Here is a 22820-nt window from a genome sequence, read left to right on the forward strand (position 1 = left end):
TGTATAATCTCTTTACAGCCTAACAGCAGCGGGCAAGTCGTAGGGAAGGTGCCTGGCCACTTCACTCCTGTGTTGGCGCCATCACCCCATCACGGTGCAGTGAGACCTGTCACACTAACCATGACTGACACCAAGCCCATCACTACATCCACTGAAGGTGAGGTAAATTCATCCATACGTAAGTTATTAAGTGTCTGGTATAGTGGAGGAGCTCAGTAGAATCCACTCGAATTTTCTAGCTGACTGTTATGCTACTGCTTTCCACACTATTTCCAATGTGCCCTAGTCTGGAAGATGTCACAATAAAATAATCTGTATCCGTAATGCACTTAATTAGGTCTTGGCCAATGTCCCCTTCTATACAGTTGTGACCAGAGCTTGGTTATACATAGCTATGGAGCACACACAGTGTACGATTATGTGAGGACTTTGCAAACCAAACCGTTAAAATAGTAATTTAAAGCCAATACTTGAATGCTACAAAGTCATTACTGCAATAAGGAATTCTGGATTATTTACTAATTTGTTTGTCCAATCTGGTTGTACAGGATTCCATGCTGCTTCTTCATGCTTTTCTCTCTTTCAAAACTTAAAAACAAAACAAAAAACATTTACTTATAATTTAGTTATAAGTCTTAAGATCTTAATGGTCACTTAATGAGCACATAACAAAGTAGTCAACAGTAGTGTCAATACAATATGTCACCTCTGCTAATTGAAGATCCTGTAGTTTGAGTATATGAACCTGAAGATTGGCATGGCTAAACGTTTACACACTTGAGCGTGCAGCCTGTGTTTCCCTCATCTTGAGCTGTGTTCTCGTGACCACTTTGGGCAGTGCTAGGTGTATTCTCAACCTATAGACTTTGCTTGCAGTATAGTTTTCTGTCTATGGTCCATTGAGCATTCACCCTGCATTGCCCCAATCCCTCTTTAAAGTTCAGTTTCAGCTGAATCCTGTTTATTGTTGAAAGGAGCACAGCTCAAGCAGAAGGGCAACATTGAAAGCCTATGGAACTGCAACCAAATGGACCTATGACAAATGCATCATTACATGGATTTAATATGATCCATTCCCTGTAATTGTGTGAAGAGTGTTAAATAAAGATGTAAACATATTTTCAGCCACTGGTAAAATGCATTCCTTGTCATTTTGTCATAATGTTCTTTGGCATAGATACATTCTCATCGTGATACATTCTCACACTTATGGATATGTTAATTTTTAAGTTTTGCTATGACATTTTTATAGTTTCTGGTGCGTCAACACAGTTGTTATGCACCGTATGCATTCTTTTTATTTAAAAACTTGGACAGCTCTTATCAAAAGCAATGTTGTTGGTTATAATGCTTCAGTTTTAGGAATTTCTATTGCTGATATAATGACTTAAGTAATTGTTCTAACTTTTAGCATCAACACTTTTCAATCAGCACTATCATTTACAGAACATTATCATAGTTTAGTGACTACATATGCATTGATAAAATCCGAGAACAGTATGTTGCTAGCTAAAACTCCAAAATGTATGGTATTATATATATATAATTGGTAGAACTCTTGCGTTATAAAAAAATGTACACTGTACTTTATATGAATTTAAGCTCTCAGGAGCAGGGCCCTCTACCTTGTGCTTCTCCTTACTTATACTTTCATCTACTCCTCACTCAAGCACCTAACACCTGATTGCTTATGCCCTGTTGCTTATTTGAGTGTTATGATCACTAATGCAGCAATGTGTATAAACCATTATCTTGTCCTGCATTGTTTTGTACTATAAGTCACTGGTTTCTAGTTCACTTATTTGTTTATGTACTTTGTAAGGCGCTGCGGAACACTTGTGGCACCATATAAATAAAGGATGATAATAATAATATTATGGATGTCACAAGACATTTTGGAATTTTCAATTATAATAATCAGGGGTAATTTTCATATGGGGGCTGAAGGGAAGACCCCTGAAGGGAAGACCCTGACAAGTTTTCATACATAGGGGTTTATGTATCAAGCAGTGAAAAGCATGGAGAAATGGACCAGTGGAGAAGTTGCCCATAGCAACCAATAAGCTTTGAAGTAGCATTATCAAGTACAGTCTATAAACTAATAGGTAGGAGCTGATTGGTTGCTATGGGCAACTTCTCCACTGGTTCACTTCTCCACACTTTTCACTGCTTGATACACAAACGTAATACTCCATTATAAGTAGGGGTGTGCACCGGACACTTTTCGTGTTTTGTGTTTTGGTTTTGGATCTGGATCTTTCTTCGTGTTTTGGATCTGGATTGGTTTTGCCAAAACCACCCTTCCGTATTTTGGGTTCTGGGTTTTGTGTTTTGGATCTGGATTTTTTCTTAAAAAATAAAAAAAAAAACGCTAAAATCACATAAATGGGCCTTTTTTTGTTCCTACGCTATTAATAACCCCAATAACATTAATTTCCACTCATTTCCACTCTATTCTGAACACCTCACACCTCACAATATTGTTTTTAGGCCAAAAGGTTGTACCGAGGAAGCTGGATGACTATGCTAAGCGACACAAGGGGGCGGCACAAACACGTGGCCCATCTAGGAGTGGCACTGCAGTGGCAGACAGGAAGCCAATCAGCGTTATGGTGCCCATTTGCATGTAGCACGAACCCGGGAGATCCGTGCTACATGCATCTGTGTGATTGGCACAGAGCAATGACAGGTCCGTGAGACCCGTCTGTGCTGCTGTGGTAAAAAAAAAAAAAAAAAACCTGTGTAAAAAAAGAAAAAAATGGCGTGCACCCCCCCAAAAAAGAGCAACCAGCCCCGGGCATTAGTAACCCAGTGCTGGGTGTGCTTAAATACAGGGGACAAACGACGTAGGGGTCCCCTGTACTTAAGCACAACCAGCACCGGGCTAGTCAGAACCAGCGCTGGTTGCCAAAATACGGGGGACAAACGACGTAGGGGTCCCCTGTATTCTGCGCAACCAGCTCTGGGCTCTGATCCGGTCCTGGTTCTGGAAATATAGGGGACAAAAAATGAGTAGGGTTCCCCTGTATGTTCCAGAACCAGCACTGGACTTTTTCTAGCGGGGGGCTGATGCCACAGCCAGGGGAGCCCTTTCACCGGGCCCCCCAGCCGCAGCATCAACCCTGACCGCTAGTCAGCCCAGGCCGGGGATCCCTGGAGAGCTGGGGACCCCCCCAATAAAGGGGTCACCCTCTCCAGGGCACCCCAGGCCCAGGCTGATAGCCCGGGGCTATCCCCGCCACCCCTGGTGGCGGTGGGTGGCGGGTTGATTGTGTGGTGTGGTGTAAATAAAGAATATCAAACATTGTCTTTACAAGTAGAACTGCAAGTCCCAGCTAGCCTGCCCCGCATGCTGGTACTTGGAGAACCACAAGTACCAGCATGCAGGGCATTAAGGGCCCACTAGTACCTGTAGTTCACCTGTAAAAAAAATGTTTAAAAAAACACAGGACACACACACCGTGACAGTATAAGTTTATTAAACATACATACACACACACACATGTACACATACTCACCTATGTAACCTGTAGCATCGGTCCACTTGTCCGGTAAAGTATCCCTAGGGGACCTGTGAAAAAAAACATACTCACCATCTCCTATGCGAGGTTCTGTCCTCTTCGTTCCAAAGTAGGCATCCCCGGACTTGGCAAAAAAAAAAAACGAAAACGCGATCCACGAACTTAGTACCGTTCTATAGAACGGTACTTCCCGAATGAGAGCTTAGCGGCGGGGTATCACCATGGAAACCCCGCTGCTAAGCGTTCATTGGCTGAGAGAGGTCATCTCCCGTCTCTCAGCCAATGAACGGCTCCCTCCATTGTAGTCAATGGTGGGAACCGCAGGGTAAACTTTAATAACCTTGCGGCTCCCAGCATTGACTACAATGGAGGGAGCCGTTCATTGGCTGAGAGACGGGAGATGGCCTCTCTCAGCCAATGAACGCTTAGCAGCGGGGTTTCCATGGTGATACCCCGCCGCTAAGCTCTCATTCGGGAAGTACCGTTCTATAGAACGGTACTAAGTTCGTGGATCGCGTTTTCGTTTTTTTTTTTTGCCAAGTCCGGGGATGCCTACTTTGGAACGAAGAGGACAGAACCTCGCATAGGAGATGGTGAGTATGTTTTTTTTCACAGGTCCCCTATGGATACTTTACCGGACAAGTGGACCGATGCTACAGGGTTACATAGGTGAGTATGTGTACATGTGTGTGTGTGTGTGTGTGTGTGTGTATGTATGTTTAATAAACTTATACTGTCACGGTGTGTGTGTCCTGTGTTTTTTTTAAACATTTTTTTACAGGTGAACTACAGGTACTAGTGGGCCCTTAATGCCCTGCATGCTGGTACTTGTGGTTCTCCAAGTACCAGCATGCGGGGCAGGCTTGCTGGGACTTGCAGTTCTACTTGTAAAGACAATGTTTGATATTCTTTATTTACACCACACCACACAATCAACCCGCCACCCACCGCCACCAGGGGTGGCGGGGATAGCCCCGGGCTATCAGCCTGGGCCTGGGGTGCCCTGGAGAGGGTGACCCCTTTATTGGGGGAGTCCCCAGCTCTCCAGGGATCCCCGGCCTGGGCTGACTAGCGGTCAGGGCTGATGCTGCGGCTGGGGGGCCCGGTGAAAGGGCTCCCCTGGCTGTGGCATCAGCCCCCCGCTAGAAAAAGTCCAGTGCTGGTTCTGGAACATACAGGGGAACCCTACTCATTTTTTTCCCCTGTATTTCCAGAACCAGGACCGGATCAGAGCCCAGAGCTGGTTGCGCAGAATACGGGGGACCCCTACGTCGTTTGTCCCCCGTATTTTGGCAACCAGCTCTGGTTCTGACTAGCCCGGTGCTGGTTGTGTTTAAGTACAGGGGACCCCTATGTCGTTTGTCCCCTGTATTTAAGCACACCCAGCACTGGGTCACTAATGCCCGGGGCTGGTTGCTCTTTTTTTTGGGGGGGGGCACGCCATTTTTTTCTCTTTTTACACAGGTTTTTTTTTTTTAATTTACCACAGCAGCACAGACGGGTCTCACGGACCCGTTAGTGCTCTGTGTCAATGACACAGATGCAAGTAGCACGGATCTCCTGGTCCGTGCGTGCATCTGTGTCATTGAAATACACAGCAGCACAGACGGGTCTCACTGACCCATCTGTGCTCTGTGTCACTGTCAATCACACAGATGCATGTAGCACGGATCTCACGAGTCCGTGCTACATGCAAATGAGCACCATAATGCTGATTGGCTGAGAGCCGTGACAGACGGCTCTGTCAGCCAATCAGCACTTTGCCCATTAAAGGCAAAGGCATTTTTTTTTAAATGGCCGCTCGAGGCAAAACCTCGAGATCCGACAGCAGATCTCGAGGTTTTGCCTCGGGAGAGGGATCCGGGGCAGACAGGGAGATCCGAGCTTGGGCTCGGATCGCCCCGGATCCCCGAAGTTCGGGTGGGTTCGGTTCTCAGGGAACCGAACCCGCTCATCCCTAATTATAAGTAATAATTTATAAAGAGACAATGGTCCATTTCATATTGCAAACTAATCCCTGCTACTAATGTGCAGTAAAGAAAAAGTATTATACCTTTCTAGCATCCCAGCCTGGTTGCTGAATGTGCCACACAATTATGTGTTCTCTGAGATGAACTATTCCACTGTGTAATGTCAAATCTGGATATTACAATAAGTACTAGTGTTGTTAATATTTATATGTCAGAGAACCATGTGTGTTGGATGAATCATCTGTCTTTTTGTAATGCACAAGGCGGAGGCAGGTACAAACAGATTTCACAGTGGCTCTGCTAACAAGCTAAGGCATACTGTGTAAGGCTTACCAAGTCCAGATGGGATGCCACCTACAACAGCAGGCTTCCTATGATAAAATGTTTCCTGTTTACTAGAGAACCCACCAGATTGCAATTTATTATTTTGGTAGCCCAGAATTATGAAAGTTGATATGAGTAATGCCGTTAAACATACATTCTGACTGTGCAGGCACTATGTGTAAGTTTGGAAATTTTTATAATACTTTGCTAGTTTCTGAGATTCTACTTCTTGTTATAAGTATGTGCAGCTTGTTAGGCTTTCAGTGCTAGGATCCTGGTCCTATGTTTTCATTGTCTCCATTTCCTCTCTTCCAGCCTACACAGCCTCTGGCACATCGCAAGCCAACCGATATGTGGGACTAAGCCCAAGAGATCCAGCCTTCCTACACCAGCAACAGGTGGGCTGCTTTAACACAGGTGTAATGATTCTGAGTTGCTTGGGAAGAGTGTTATTAAAGCCTGCATGCTGCCACTCATAGCTTGGATTAAAATAAGATCCCGCTGTTCTCTGATCATGACTGGGCACGCCGAATCTCAACACATTTAATTGAAAATGTAGGCTTCACAAAAAGTCTCCCTTAAGAGACATACAAACCTCACATTACGGGATGCAGTGTATTGTCAGCAAAGGGCACAGTAAAAGTCCTCCTAATTTTTCCCAGTTAAAGAATTTTATTCAGTCTAAAACACATTAACAAAAACTCCAGTTTCACTCAGAGGGGCTTGAAACGCAATACAGCACATCATAAATAGTGTTAAGACTTAGTAAATGATTAAGTGGAGAAAATTTAGAAAATGGAAGGTGTCTTTAGACCTGACATAGACAACATATTTTATGGGACAGCAAAATAAACTGTTTCCCTGAATACCAGCCAGGGGTAGAAGATACTGTTTTTGAACTTCTAGACCCATCATAATTGAATTAGATGCGTATGTGGTTAGTTGTCCCTAGGCAGTGTTAGCCTTGAGTAGTCGCATGTTCTTTAAAGTTTTGTTTTAATATTTGACTTATCCATACCTCTCAGGGGAAATCACTACTGGTGTTTATATTATTACCTCTTATATTTCCAGGTTTGCTATGTAAAAAAATAGAACATAATAGAGGGATGAAATAAAATTGCGAATATGCATCATATAAACATCATTCGTGACTTTTTAAGTCATTTTCTTTTTGTGGCCAGTTTTTAATTTAGTAAACTCACATATAATTATATTTATTTCACCCCATCTCTAGCTTTAAGTGTTTAGTATAATGTTTTGAATGTGGTCTAAAACCTTAGGCTGTGTTTGGACCATAGAGTGCTAAACTTTAGAGAAAATGGCAGTGCTTTTGCAGCGCACATTCATGTCATGCTACGGGCTTTTCTACCTGATTTCTCCAACAGATCTTTTGCAGCAGTGCTGTAAATTAATTTGTGTTGCAAGATGCAGTTTTCATAAAGCAATTAAAGCCTCCTGGGAAATATTAACTTACTTGGTTATTGTAAATCATTTATATTGCTTGTGAATACAAATAACACAACAATACATGTAATTTGAGTTAAATTAACATCATTTAAAATTACACTCTGTTGCTCAGAGTAAAACCGGTGGTCAGATGAGTTGTACAATATATTCTTACACCCTATAAAATAAACATTTAGAACTAAACACCAAATAAACAATTCCGTATGCTGTACACATGGGTAAACCCTGCAGTCTTTTTTGGCAGAACATCTTTGTTGCCCAGAAGAAATAATTCAGAATTTACAAGCTGCATGCTTCCATATTTCTATGATAGTCCATCTTAAAACAATGGATTATTTACTAATAATGTCCAAATGTACAATAACGCAGAACAACCAGTGGACAATTAGCTTTGATCTATCTAGTGAAAGTTCTGAAAACCAGAGACCATGTTTTGTTTTTAAACCATTAGTTGTTATCCACGTGCTTCTTTGTACAGAGCACTGCTAAGGAATTTAAATGGGAATGGAATGTCAGGAAAGACGAGGGTAATATTAATTGTAATTTAGCATTTATTAGACAGCTAAATTCCCATTTACTAAATTACAAATCAAAAGTCTTTTCAGTCATCTAGTGTAATCTTAAATGTTGTTTTGAAAGAGAGTTTATAGTTAGGTGGTACACACAATATGAATAGAATTAAACATCCCTCTCTTTTCACACGTCACTTCATGACATCATAAACAAGGGGTCTTGCAGATCTTTAGCCTGCAAGCAAAATGTAAGTGCCAGCTGGGCAGTGATAGTGTCGCTTCATCGTCCTTGAGCCCTGGGCAGCAGCACCACTTGCATAACTCTAGTTATGGCCCTGGGCTAACAACAATAACCCAGTAAATGGCTGCTTATTTTCTGCAACCTACATTTTGTTCCCCTTCGACAAGAATGTGCTTGCACATTAAAATTCTGATGACTATTGGTGTACTTTGTATGCCAAGAAAACATTTACTCTATCAGGAAAATGCCACTAAATACAATGTGACGTTTCTTGCTGGCCAAAAGATCACCTTGCTAGTGCTATACATGGGAGTAGATGTATTAACCGCCGAAGCGGTATCTCCCCCATGTATGATTTGGGGTTTAGGTGGTAATTGACAAGGACGCTATGCGCCCCTGTCATTATCGGCGCTGCTATCTACAAAATAGCAGCGCCGATAACCTGGGCTGTGTATGAACAGTCAGTTCGCCTGACCGTTCCGCCTGCTGCAGCTATCAATATCGACAGCTGCAGCTTGGCGATGCCCTATCCCCACAGCAGGGACAGCGCTGTCCTTGCTGCGGGGGCTGCCGGCTCCAGGGCTGCACGCGGGATCTTGCGATGCTTGCGAGATCCTGTGCATGCTCAGTGGAGCCGATCTGGCTGATGAGATGTTAATACATCTCATCGTTAGTGCTTCCAGATTCACCTTGTAAAGAGGCGAAGCAGGAAGCGTTATAGCGTCACGATAAGTGTCGCTATAACACATCTCCCCCATGGTATCTTAATGTGTCAAGGCAAAAGTACAAAGTAGCCATTGAGAGAACAATAGGAGGAATACTATTTTATATTGAATATATAGCTAAATCACAGTTCAGATATATTTCACCCAGCCTAATTTAATTTCTGGGACTTCAGAAAATGTTTCTTTAATCTAAATGTAGTGTAGATCTAAGTCATGACCTTAGAGAAGGCTAATTTTTACCAGGATCAATATAGTTATTGGGATTCAGCATACATCTTGCAACACTAATGTCAGTTGCACTTAGGGCACTCATTATTAAACATATAAGGTTTTTTTCTGCACTGTATGCTAATGGTATACTTAATAAAAGGATGGTAGAAGCAGCAACTTTATCACAACATTTAACCAAGTGCATATTTCCCTTGTAAACTATAGCAGTCCATCCTTAGCAACAGTAGCAAGATGATGTTTATTTTCTCTAATCTAGCATTTAAGTAACCTAGTACATATTGCTGATTTGTTGTACCCGATAAAAAAGTGAATATGATAATAATAATAATGTAGACGTCTGTATGGTTTCGTACACCAAGGCCCCATGCGCACAAGCATTTTTCATTCAATTACTTACACTGCTCCACTCATAATAATAATAATAATCGTACCACACACTATTCTGTGGTGTATACAATTTATATACAACAGAACTCTAATAATCTCACAGAAATCTCATTGTAATAAATGAGAGAGATAGTAGCATGAATTTGAAGATAGTACAATCAGGGCATAAAGTGGTCCTGGAGAGGTGGTGGAACTCATCTCCCCCGCCGTCTACTCCCAAACCCCCTTCCCCCACCACGCTAGTCTGACAGGCCAAAACAAGTGCGAAAACTGTTATTTACACACAAACTATTGTGTATAGGAAAACGGTAAAGTGAATGGCAGGGGGCCTGGGAGCCGCCTAGGCCCCAGAAGCTTCTGGGGCTATGACAGTGTGAAATACATTTTAGATGCTGTTTTTAGCACTCCTACCATCAGCTATGACTAGAATGTTAGATCACTTAAACAGAAAATAAATATATATATATATATATATATATATATCTAAATCTAAATATATATCTATATATATCTATATATATATATATATGTATATATATATATATATATATATATATATCATCAGTGTTATTTTTCTGCCATGCCTCTGAGATTTTTTTATGAGGTCCCCACAAACTAGTCTATGTCACTTGGATGCCTAATGTTTTTTTTGCAACCCCTATGTATTGCCTAAGCTTGATTATTTCCTTACCTATATACTGGTTTCTCTGAAATGAGGGAAGAAATTGAGCCTCCATAGGCAGACAGTGAGTGGCTCTCTGTCTGTGGAACTTCTGTGCAGGGACTTGGTGGAGGTGGAACTAGTTCCACCTACCATTAGAGGTGACTTTAACCCCTGAGTACAATATGTATTTGTTTTCTTCTTTATTTCACAATAAACTAGTTTCCACTTATGCACCTGAAGTCAGAAATTAAAATAATTATTGCTTTTATACTGTGTTCAGATACTTTTTTTGAAATGGATTTATATGTAAGTAAATGTATTTTAATAGTAGTAAAGTCATTTTTATTTAGTTTTGGTATCATCCTGGTACTGTATCTAGACTGTATTTTGACTAAGATTAGAATCTGAGTTTTGGATCACAGATAAGCGTTTTTCTTTATATTTTGTCATTTTGTTTTTGTCAAGCACATCACTGATGAATAATAATGTGTGTCTTTACATCAAGCAATTATAATTAATGATAGTTAGTCTAAAACATCAGTGTAATGCTATTAGTAGTAAGAGACAGGGCCTTTACTCTGGTTGCCACTGACAGGAGTGCCCGCCAAGAGGGGGTGAGTTAGATGCAAAGTATTTGGGCATCTCTGGAGTGCTGGCTTGCTGATACATCTAGCTCAATATGCCATGTGGCGCGAGATGCATTGCACAACTGAGTCGCCAGGTCCCGTGCAACTCTGCTAATGCTGGGAGTCTTTTTTTTCTCCTAAAAATGCATCTTATGACGCATCAAGAGACTTAGTGGTAAATTTACTAAGGTGCAAATTTCTATTCAATGTCATCCAGGATCAATCTCGGATGACATCGTCCAGATTCATGTGTTTAATTTTTCAAACAGGTTACTGAATTTACTAAGCTGCCGAGTTACTGTCTTTCGTGTTGTTCGATGGTGTAATCATTCATTGTAATTCATATTATTCATTTCTATTTAGTGTTTAGGGGTGCCGAGAATAGCCCCAGGCTATTAGGCCTGGTGTGCCCTGGAGAGGGAGACCCCTATATTGAGAGGGTCCCCAGCTCCCCAGGGATCCCCGGCCTGGGCTGACTAGTGGTCAGAGGTAATGCTTTGCCTGGGGGACCTGGTGAAAGAGTTTCCCTGGCTGTGGCATTACCCCCCGCTAGAAACAGTCCGGTGCTGGTTCTGGAATTTTCAGGGGAACCCTATGCATTTTTTTTCTCTGTTTTTCCAGAACCAGGACTGGCTCAGAGCCCAGTGCTGGTTGCGCTTAATACAGGGGACCCCTACATCTTTTATCCCCTGTATTTTGGCAACCAGGGCTGGTTCTGAATAGCTTGGTGCTGTTTGTGCTTAATACAAGGGACCCCCTACGTTGTTTGTCCCCTGTATTTAGCACAACCAGTACTGGGTCTATAAAGCCCGGAGCTGGTTGATCTTTTGGGGAGGGGAATGCGCCTTTTTTTTTCTTCAAATTTTACACTGGTTTTCATTTTTTTAACACAGAAGCACAGACGGTTCTCACTGATCCAGTCTGTGCTTCTGTGTTTATTTATTTACACACAGATGCATGTATCATGGATCTCCTTGATCCATGCATGCATCTGTGTAGGTTCTGATGTGAAACTCGAATAGAAAAAGTTGTTTTATTTTAGTTTACTTTTTGTTTTGTTTTTTTCTTTTACGTCCGATTTACACTATTTTTTGGATGTTAAAACAAATACGAATCCTTAGTAAATTTCAAGGTCCTATTGCTTTCTATGGCAAAGTGCTGCCAAGTTGTTCTGATGGTCTGTGTGTCCGAAACAGGGCTGGCTCCAGCCCTAGCCGCACCCTGTGCGGCAAGGCACCCTTGTGCCCCAACTCTCGTGTGCGGCGAAAACACGTGTGACAATAAAGGGTGTGTGGCCTAATTAACATAGACCACACACCCCATAATGACACTATTTGGGGGCGTGTCCGTATGGCACGCCTCCCATTTAACATCATGCTGGGGTCGAGCCCAGCACTATGTCAGTAACTGGGCTGCCCCCAGCTCTCCCCCTTCACTGAATGGATACCGTGCGCATGCGCGCGGCATCCATTCTTGTACCCAGAGGCCGGCACCGCTGCACAGCTGCGGCGGTGAGGTGTCCAACATTCCGACCACCCGCGGGACACTTCGTCCTGCGGGTGGGACAGTGCCCGAAAAATGGGACTGTCCCACTGAAATCAGGAATGGCCAAGTTACAGGAATTGGCAGCAGATTTTTAGACACCGAATGGAGCAAAGTCGATAGAGTTTAGCCTTCAGTAAATGCCGGATATGCATTTAACGGCTGAATTTGGCCCTTTCGATGTCATTGGAGCTTAGTAAATTTACCCCTTAATCTGTATAGGAAGCACAACTGAACTTGGCGTGGAAATAAGCCATGGCTGCTGCATCGTAGGACTTCATATTCAGATTCAGTCGCACAATTAATCAGCACAGTCTCCTGGTGCGACATCACAATGTGACTAAGAGACATTTTTAGGAGAAAAGGTTGCCCAGTCGCACAGAACCTGGTGTGACTGCAGCAAGAATATTTGAGGATATATCTGTATTTATTCAATTATTATATTATGTAATAGCACTATTATAACTTTACCAGGTCTTATAAACTCTATAAGACTTATTAATCAGCATTGTATTGATAACCCTTTCAAATGAGGGACATAACTTCCATCTCCTTAGCGCATACATTTGTATGTATATATGTCAATTTGAGGTTCAATATATATTGATTTGCAGTGTAACATAATTTATTTTTGCACGACTAAGAAAAAATATTTAGTATTTAAAAAACACTGGTATGATAAAAATCTTACTATAAAGTTTCTTTAAAACTCTGTTCTGAGATATATCAAACAAAAAATGTCTAATGACTGCATACTTGTTCCCTATAAGAGGAATAGAGAGAAAAGATACCTGCTTTAATTACTTTATCAGTGTAAAGCTTGCCCTATGCGGCATAACTAAAGTGAGATTGATTTACCGTGTCCTTGCTCTGCTTTCCAAAGATTTAAAAGACTCCTCTCTGATGGCGGCAGGTTCTAAATGCATTTCATTTAAAACATCCCATGATGAATGAAAGCGAGAACCAAGAGGTACATGAAATGTGTACAATCAATCATTTTATATTAGCTTAGAGAAATTCTAAATTAAGCAGAGGATGATTTTAGCAATGGTAAAGCCTTTTAGACAACCCACAACCCCTTTTAATATACATTGACCCCTCTGGAAGAAGCACTGCTACAGGTACATTCTAAACATCAAGTATGATAGGGGAGGGAGGGAATTAAAAAGATTTATGCTCATGGGAAATGAGAAATATTGTCAAGCACATTCAAGTGAGATTTTTTAATAGCAAATGATAAAAATCGACTGCACCCTACGTAAATTAAATTACCCAAAAGACAAAGTCTGTAAATGGATTTTCCTTATAGGACCATCCAAGAAGCGCATAAAGTATTGTGTATTATTTTAGTTTTGTTGGAATGAAGACCCTTTATTTCCTATATTAGTAAGAGTACTTTATGAATATGAACCCAATTTTATTAAAATTACAAATATATTTAATTAAAAATATATATTTTTTTAATTATATAGTTTTATTGTTTAGAAGATAAAAAACAGCTAATTCTTGTATATTCTGCTGGTATTTCTGAAAAAATACACCGCATCAGTCTGCATACAGTGGCAATTTCATGTACTATAGTATGCTTTCCGGTTCTTCAATGAGACCATAATTAATGCAGCTCTGCACAAATTATAAAGTAGAAAATGTCAATTATATACTCCTAAAAGTTGCTATGTGAGTCATCACTTAGAATTAGCACTACGTGATATCGTCATCAATTCAACATTTAGGTCAAATGCATTTGCTTTATAGCCTAGGTTACTATAGGGCACCTTGTGATCCCTACTCTCTGTTTCATGCCTTTTTTTGGTCATAGGACATCTCTGTGACATCTAATTTCATTATAATTTACAATAGGGACACACTATCTTTTTTTCAATCTGTCTTGTCGTCTTTTTTTCAATCTGTCTTGCTCACAGCATATGCATTGGTAAATGATTATACCCACACAAGTTTTGCAGTAACTGCCATGTATTTATTTATTTTCTTTTATTAATTACCAGTTATTTATATATCGCACACTTATTCTGCAGCGCTTTACAGAGAATATTGGTCATTCACATCAGTCCCTGCCCCAGTGGAGTTTACAATCTATGTTTCCTACCACATGTTCACAGTCACACACATACACACTAGGGTTTATTTTACCCACTCAAGCAAAGGGAGAATATACAAACTCCACACAGAGTCGTAGTGGGAATCGAACCCACGACCTCAGTGCTGTGAGGCAGTAATGTTAAACATTACACCGTCTGTGCCTATGTAGTTCTACATATACAATATTAATATGGATAGCTGGTTTCTAATGTACTTAATCATGGAACTGTTCTGTAACTACACACTTTTACTCTGATAATGATTTTTTAATCCAAAATGCCATATAACATCAATGATGTACATTACACTCCAGTAACAACTGTGACGAGTTGGCTTTCCCAATATTTAATATTTGGTGATGACTCAATATTTCTCTTAAGCTTCATTACTAATTATGCATTGTTGATGTTAATTTTATATTTGAATAATATTCTATCAGGTATATTTTATATGCTGAATTAATCTCCCCTTTTCAGAACAGCTAAGTTAAAAATAAATACATAAATAACCACCAGTTGTTTGATATTCCTGGGAATCTGCTCTTAAATTTTATTTTTAACAATTATATGATGGTGCTAGCAGCAGCTTTATATATTTGTATTATCGGTGTATTTTGCCAAGGGGAAAAACCACCCACTTGTCCTAACCTTAAATCTTTATGTACTTCTAACCAGATCCCTCCCACTTAAATAACATGACTTGGGAATCCATAACAGTCTTTGAAACTCCCTTACGTTTTAGCAGTGCTATTTTTCAGCAGTAACCATCAGGAACTCAGTTCCTGAACCTCTCACTAACTATGACAGGCCAAAATTTAATTTTCAGAAGATTAGTTTTATTGTAAAGGCTCTTTTAAGTGCCCTCTTTTCTAAATAATATATATATATATATATATATATATATATATATATACATTCCAGAAAAATTGGCCTGCGTTATAGTATTAACTTACACAAGCACTTGTCGGTTGTTAATATTTAAATGCTACATGCATGATTTTCATTGGTGTGGTGTTGCAGAGAGCTGCTTGTATTCACAAGAAGTGATTGTTATGTTGTGACATTATGGTTGGGGGCACTTCTCACTTCTTTATATTTCCTGTCATTCATTTTGCCTAAATTCTAACTCAACAGAGAAATGCCCACCCGGCTCTGAGCCCTTTGTACCTGAGAAGGTGTCATCCATGATCATGTCAGGAACTGTTACTCATAACTATGAATAGTTACAATAGTTCTTCTGTAATTAAGATTAATATTAAAGCTTCAGTTTTATATCAGAATAATTGCTTTTAATTGCAAAAACAAGTTTAATTTTTTATATTCTGAATAAATTAGTCCAAGTGAAGCCTTTATCACTATTGCTAACTATGGCTTCACAATTGCTATATCATGGATTAACCAATTTCCCCAAATAGCAGACGACCAATAAAATAGAAAGACAGAACAGATGTAAACATTATGGGTCTGATTCTAAGTCAGACTCAGTGGTATCCGTTTGTATATCTTTTGCCACAGTCATGTCTATGACTCATTGCCAAAACAGCTAAAAGCCTTTCCCTGGTGTACAGCCATGCATCTGAATATGCAAGGAGTCGGACTGCGACACTCAGTTTCAGCACCTTTAGATGCTCAAATACTGCTTGGTGAATCTGTATACACCACCATTGCACCAGGCCTATGCTAGGTGCAGATTCTCCGTCAGATTATGGCGGAGTATGGCCACCAATATACGTGTCTGTCTGAGACTGCAACCATTTCTGTGACATGCCCCCAACACTCCCATAACACACCCATCAGATGGACCATCTGTGTGCGTCTACTCTAAATAGCCATCTCCCATTCACTTCCTAGGAATGCCCATTACATTTGTAATACATTTCTGAGACTGTGCGTCTCAATTGCTACTGTGACTCTGTAAGTACGACTGTTTGGCGCATGCGCTGTGTGACTTTTTCACAACACACACATATGCACAGTTGTTTAAAAAAACATTGCTCAGCTATGTGAATATCGGCATTGTGTCTGGCCCTATGCATGGAATGAAAGTGAGTGATAACAAGGATCAAGTATCCTGAGATAGAGGTGTGCAGGGCTGTAAATAGTGATGGGCGACCGGTGATGTCGCACAGAGTGTAGAGGCTCTGTAAGAGGCACAGTCACCCTCCCTCGGCCCTTGTTCCTAGCTAGCAGGGTGCACTTACCGGAGCTGCTAGTCATACCCTCTTCTGTGTGGCTGTGTCTGTTTCTAATGGTATGCTAATACCATTTTGCCCATGTAGTTGGCTTATTGGGAATAATGATGCATTGTATATTATGAGTGTCCCCTTTATAAACACTTATCAAGTTGTTATTACTATAGGTCAAAGACAAAAACTATGGCATGGCAAGGTACTTGTCTCCTTCAACAGCTCACAGTACTATACTGTCAATATTATTAATGTATACTAATCATACTTACCGACTCTAATACCACCGTCCAGGAGACCCCAGAGGGGAGACCCAGGTAGGACTTGTCATCATGGTCCAAACCACTTTACTGGAGAGTGTTGTGTCCAGACATTTCAGGAGAGTAGGTAAGTATGTAGTAATCAGCTAATGCTATGAGTGATTACCTGTCATTAGAGGTACAGTTAGGAAAGAAGAGCCAATTGAAATGAGGGCATCAGAAAGAAAATCTGCTCATCCCCATGGGTTTTCTTACAGCCCATGTAAACAGATAACTAAATTGTGTCTAGTACTAAATGCACTGTACTTGTAACGGATGTTTTTGAGGTTAGTCCCTTTTAATCAATAAAACAGAATTAAGTTTAAATAGTTCCATGTCTTTGAATTATCTTACATTACAATCCATTTTAATACTTTCACTTTCTGGTGGGTAAATAGATAATTGTACTATATTTGGTCAAACCAGTAACATTGTCTTTCATATGAGCATTTTTTCATGCCTAGCCATATGAAGATACAATGAAGCAAGCACAGTCACTTTTACCATTCACTAAGCCAGAAGTGAAGCATGCCAGTTCACAGCCAAAGCAGTGACGGATCCAGAAGGAGTGTGTGGATTGTTATGTCTGTACTTTTTAAGCAATTATTACTATTGCTTAAAAATGCATATATTATTACTGTAGTGAACATATAACTACATATCCTCTTGTTAGCTGCGTAATTATAGAAGCTAAATTGCAACTTTGTTTGTTACTAGCTTGCAGTGACATTAACTGCAAGATAGTCTTTTGATAATCACTCTTCAGGAGTGCTAGTTGTATTACCACATTAGTATTCTGGTAATCACTTAGTAGGAGTGCTATTTGTAGAACTACATAAATTCGATTTAGACAGACTTCTGTTTAGTTTGGGAAGCTAAGCAGTAAGGGCTTGGATTTATTCCTCGATGGGAGACCTCCCGAGAATCTATGTGTAGTTCCCTATATTTCTTAGTGTCACATTCCTATGTTTATATTTTAATACCTGTTCTTCCTGCACTGTTATTACTTTAAGTGCGAAGTCCAGATGGCAGCCGAGTACCTACGAACAAGTGTGTGTTCCGGGAAAGGTGTTGTTATTGGTGAAGGGTACTTTGTTTAAGTATTGACAGTGCAGGAGTTCATCAGGTATCACAACAGGGATAAAATCGATCACCCCCCCCTATAACACACACCCCTTTTCCCCACTAAGTAGTGCATCCTGCAGCTGCCTCCGGGTTCCAAGGTATGGGCTGCACTACTCCACCTGGAAAAGGGGTGTGTGTTTTAGGGGCAATTGACCTGATTTCCCCCCTGGATCTGCCACTGACCCAAACACCCTATTTAGTGGCTCTTCGCAGATAGCTCATTGCTTTTGTTTTCTCATGGCATCTTTTTTTTTTGTGGGGAAGGGGGGTGGGCATGATTTATCATTGTAACAAGTTCCAAAAACAAATTATTTTTCTTAGAGAGAGTATAGAAACCACTATAACTCTTGTAGAAACTTGTAACCCTTCTTTTTTCTGAGTAACGGTACCTTTTTCATTCAAAGAAAGCACTACAACAACTGTTTGTCGGAATATATAATGTGAGCTTTCACAAAACTTAAAAAAACAAAAATCTTGAGTAAGATCATATCTGTGTGAAACGGCTACAAGTGGTTCTGTTTTGGTCACCAGTCTTGAAGTAGTCTCACTAAAACAGGGGTTAGCCAATGACTAAATAGTTGGTCAGATTAATCTGTTAGATGAAATGCTCTGGTATTCATTGGAAATTCTTTGAAAACATGCATATATTTTTATTTTATATTTAAGATTTAGTTTGTTTTTAGTCATGTTACCTGTGAGCAAGATATATATGGAACAAAGCATAAACACTCCATTATTTCCAGCTATATTGTTTATCTCACCACTCCACAGGCTGCGGTATATATTAAAGTGAAGTAAGGGCCTGATTCAGAGCCGGTCGCTATTTGCGGTCGTTCGTTCAAAAAATAGGGGTGGCTATTCAAATGAACCGTTCGCTCTTTGCGGTCTGTTCATGCCTCTAGGTTTGAACGAGCGAACAAAACTTGCGGTCATATTTTGGGAAACTACGCCCCCTGGCCGCTCACATCCTACGTCATGTCCGCTAATTATTAGATTAATCGAGTACATGGACCAGGGTATGAGCTGCTCGCTATTCTTGTGGTTGGTTTTTGCTACCACAATTTTGCGAGCAGTTCTGGCTATAAAATAACCCAGTGACGTGCTCAATGTCGCTGCTGTTTTAATTATGCACACCCATAAAACGCCCGTTTTGACCTTTAAGCACGCCTGCGATCGGATCTCCACTCCCCGTTTTCAAGCACCTTCCCCTGTTACCACCCACATACGCCTCTTTCTGTCACTCAAATTATCAGGCATTCGCTATTTTGCGAGCACATGAATTTCGACCACACTGACTGGTTCGCGCATGCGTATTACGATCCGTACGCATGCCCAGTTGGGCAAACATCGCACGGAGCGAACAAGCGGCCGCTTACGAGCGGCTCTGAATCAGGCCCTAAGTGTTCAATAGTTTGTTCATTTGCCTATTAAAGCTAATTGCTGGGAACACTAAGGGCCTGATTCAGGGAGTTACACAAAGCCGATATTTTCGCAGATCGAGCAATTGCTTGCAAATGTGCACAGCAATTGCATTAAAATTACATCCATACATAGGAACCATTCGCAAAGTGAGTTACAGGTAATCAGCGTTTGGGAGTGGTAATGGAGGAGTGGGGTGGAAAGAAGACAGTTTAAACGTCGTTTTGTGGGCGTGCATAAATTAGTCATTGCGATCTCCTGTGCAGCATGAGAGCTCGCATCAGGAGAGCTGCAGTTTTTGCATCTGGTCAGACCTGACGCATATGCAGCATGACTGACTGATGTGCGTCGATGGTACCGATGTTGACACTGTTGCACGTCGTTGTACGGATATGAGAAGGCAGCAGTGGGCGTCCCTATGCTCAGCTGTGCTTTGGACGGCATTAGCATATTTTAGCAGCTACAATCTGTGAGAGTATGCAGTTGTCATAGGATTAACGTATGTCTCTGAATCAGGCCCTAAATCATCAGGCTTACATTCTTTCCCATTTTTTAACCGTTCTTGCCCTAGCTTATTTGTATGCCTGAGAACGATTTACTTGCCACCCCACCCCAAATCTACAAGTGTAAGCGAACTCCGCATAATTAGGATAAATTCAGTACTTTCCCTTTAGTAAGTGCTGCACTCATTCTCCTGCCTCTGGCACCGCACACTCCTCCCAAGCAGCCGTCAGCATGTTAGTTCATGTTCCTTATTTACAGAGCTAATATTTGATATATGCAAGAGCATAGAAGGCAAAAGGTAACTGTGATGAGATGCTGTGTGAATCATAAACTGGTCTCTATCATATACTTATGAGATGCATTTTGGGCCTGATTCAGACCCGCTCGCAAGCGCATTGCGCTCGCAAGAGGGTCGATGGTGGCCCAGTACGCACGCGCGTGAGCCCCGTAGCAAGTGAGACCTTCACTCGCTCCGGAGCCCGCATCAAAACGGGGCGGCTGTCGATGTTGATCGACAGCTTGCCCCGTTTTGTCGGCGGGTAGGGGGGTGGCTGAACAAATGGAGGCGTTCCCGAAGGAATACCTGCCATTTGTGGGTGGCCCTACTGACATCACTCGTGATGTCAGTAGTGTACTTCTGGCTCTATTAGAGCTGGAAGTCCACTTGGCATTGCGAGTGCTGAGACCCTACTACAAGGGTCTCCTCGCAACGCTGATGGTCGCGATAATCGCGACCATCGCCAGGCCGCTCGCACAAGCTGTGGGTGGTCACCCACAGCTGTGCGAGTGGCCTGGAGGCCAGAACTAAAAAAAAATAAGGACGTTGCGTGCGCCACTGAATCAGGCCCTTTGTCCTTTCAATTGTAATTTTGCAGGAAAGCATATTTTTTTGGCCAGTGTATCAAAAAACTATTGAAAACAATGTAATAAAGACCTCCCGAAGGTCCTTCACAAGTAATATCTAAATCTTAACAGTAACTTGTCAGAGAAATGAATGTGGTAGCAGTTTGGGCTTTCATGTGGAGGGAATGCGGTCGGGATGCCAAAGCTTACATTACCGGCATGGGAATACCAACACCGGTCATAATTTCCGACAGCTGGGATGCTGAAGGTAAGCAGCGGGGTTGGGGGGAGGGTTAGGTTTAGGGGTTAGGGTTAGGCACTAAGGGGGGAGTGTTAGATTTAGGGTTGTGGAGAGGGGAGGTTAGGTTCAGGCACTAGGGGGAGGGTTAGGGTAGGGAGAGGGGGAGGGTCAGCATACCGACCAACAAGTGTCGGTATGATAACCCTTTCGGGATCCCAATAGTCAGAACCCCAACCCAATTAGGTAGGTGTCCTAATGCTATCCCCTAACCCTCCCCCTAACCCTAACACACCTTTCCCGCAGCCTATCCCTAACCCTCCCCCCTGCAGCCTAGCCCTAACCCTCCCCCACCCAAATGCAGCCTAACTCTCCCCTAGTGCCTAACCCCTAACCGTAATATTTACTGTTGGGATTCTGGCGCCACGATTCTGACTGCTGTCAGGATTCTGGCTCCTGTATTCTGAGCCCGGCATCCCGAAGGTCAGGATTATAACTACATACCATTTTGATTAGGTCAGAGGTTGCAGTTTCTGTGACTGTAGAATAAAAAAATGAGTTTCGCTATATAAATGCAAAAAATGATATCTACTTTATATACAATAACATTTACATCCACGCTATAATTTCCTACACCTTAGTAGTAGGTATCCTTCCCAGTTAGTCATACAACATAAATCCTTTTCTTTTTTTTTTTTTTTTTTTTTTTTTTATTACATACAGTATTTCAGCGCCTTAAGGCAGGGATGGGGAACCTCAGGCCCTGGTGTCATATAAGGCCCGTGGAATCATTTGGTCTGGCCCTCAGAGCTTTTTTATGCTAGCCTCATCTGCAAGCAGGGTGCCTAGAATGAAACCCTGTAGCCAGAATCTATGCAGCAGTGCCGCCTAGAGCATCTATAGGACAGTTCAGTCGGTCACAATGTTGCCCTTACAGCTCCCCGGATCATCCTCAGGATGCTCCGGACATTGCTATAATCTTCTGCTATTGTGACCATGCCTCACTGTGATGTCACGCAGAGGGGGCGTGGCCTGCACCAGGCCCGCAAATATTGTTATATATAGCAAAATGGCCCTCTGCAGAAAAAAGGTTCCCCACCTCTGCCTTAAGGGGATGAAAGGATGCCACGTGCTTGTATTCATGTCAGTATCTAAAATAATACTATTTAATTTAAAACTGCATTGCCACAATTACTGTAAACATTGTATTTTAAACAAGTGATGTATTTGCTTTTATAAAACAGTCATAACATAATAGACACAAAACCTTTATTCTTGCTAGTTTTTGAAGGACTATTGTAAAAACGTGCAGTTTTTACAATGGGTTTTATTCTTGTTTGTATCTGGTTATTCTCCGTTGCATAGATTCTTATGAATATATTTTTCCTTTCCTTTAGAAAAGTATTTCATGCTGACCAGGAATCTATAAAGCTGGCTACACATTAGATGACCTGTGTACCCAGCCGATGCATGATGTGACAAACAACATCCCGCGCAGTCCATACATACCGCACGATCTGGTGAACGGCCGTATGATATGTTGTTCACCAGCAGCATCCAAATGCATTGGGGAGCCAGTCGCATTGTCAGATTAAGCTGCATGTAGGGACGACCTGACGATGAGACTGACGTGCATGGGCTGTCAGATCAACCAAAATATCGTCTAATGTGTACCCAGCTTAAGGCCCAATTATACAGTCAGTTCTCTGAAATTGTCTGTTTTCTGAGGGTTGATGCATATTTGATCATTGGGGCTATTTAACAATGGGTAATGCAGCAGATATCCGAGATATGTTTCATTCCCCCTGTTCAGCATCGCAAAAGCTCTCTATGGGGACTGCGCACAGTAAAAGCCCAATTTACCAAGCTCCAGAAAGCTTAAGCTGGCCACACACAT

At 41.6% G+C, this 22820-nt stretch overlaps 1 protein-coding gene across 5 annotated transcripts in view; it reads left to right on the plus strand.

Annotated features, from left to right (window-relative positions):
* NFIB (nuclear factor I B) overlaps window positions 1–22820 on the plus strand; it is a 255877-nt gene that overhangs the window by 187152 nt on the left and 45905 nt on the right. For all 5 annotated transcript variants that reach the window (XM_088472630.1, XM_088472631.1, XM_088472633.1 and 2 more), the window contains 2 exons: window positions 19–157; window positions 6131–6213. In XM_088472630.1, coding sequence (XP_088328756.1) covers window positions 19–157; window positions 6131–6213 — 222 coding nt within the window. The remainder of the gene's footprint in view (window positions 1–18; window positions 158–6130; window positions 6214–22820) is intronic.

Source organism: Taudactylus pleione, unplaced genomic scaffold, assembly GCF_031769625.1.
Source record: "Taudactylus pleione unplaced genomic scaffold, aTauple2 ptg000127l, whole genome shotgun sequence".
Classification (NCBI taxonomy): domain Eukaryota; kingdom Metazoa; phylum Chordata; class Amphibia; order Anura; family Myobatrachidae; genus Taudactylus; species Taudactylus pleione.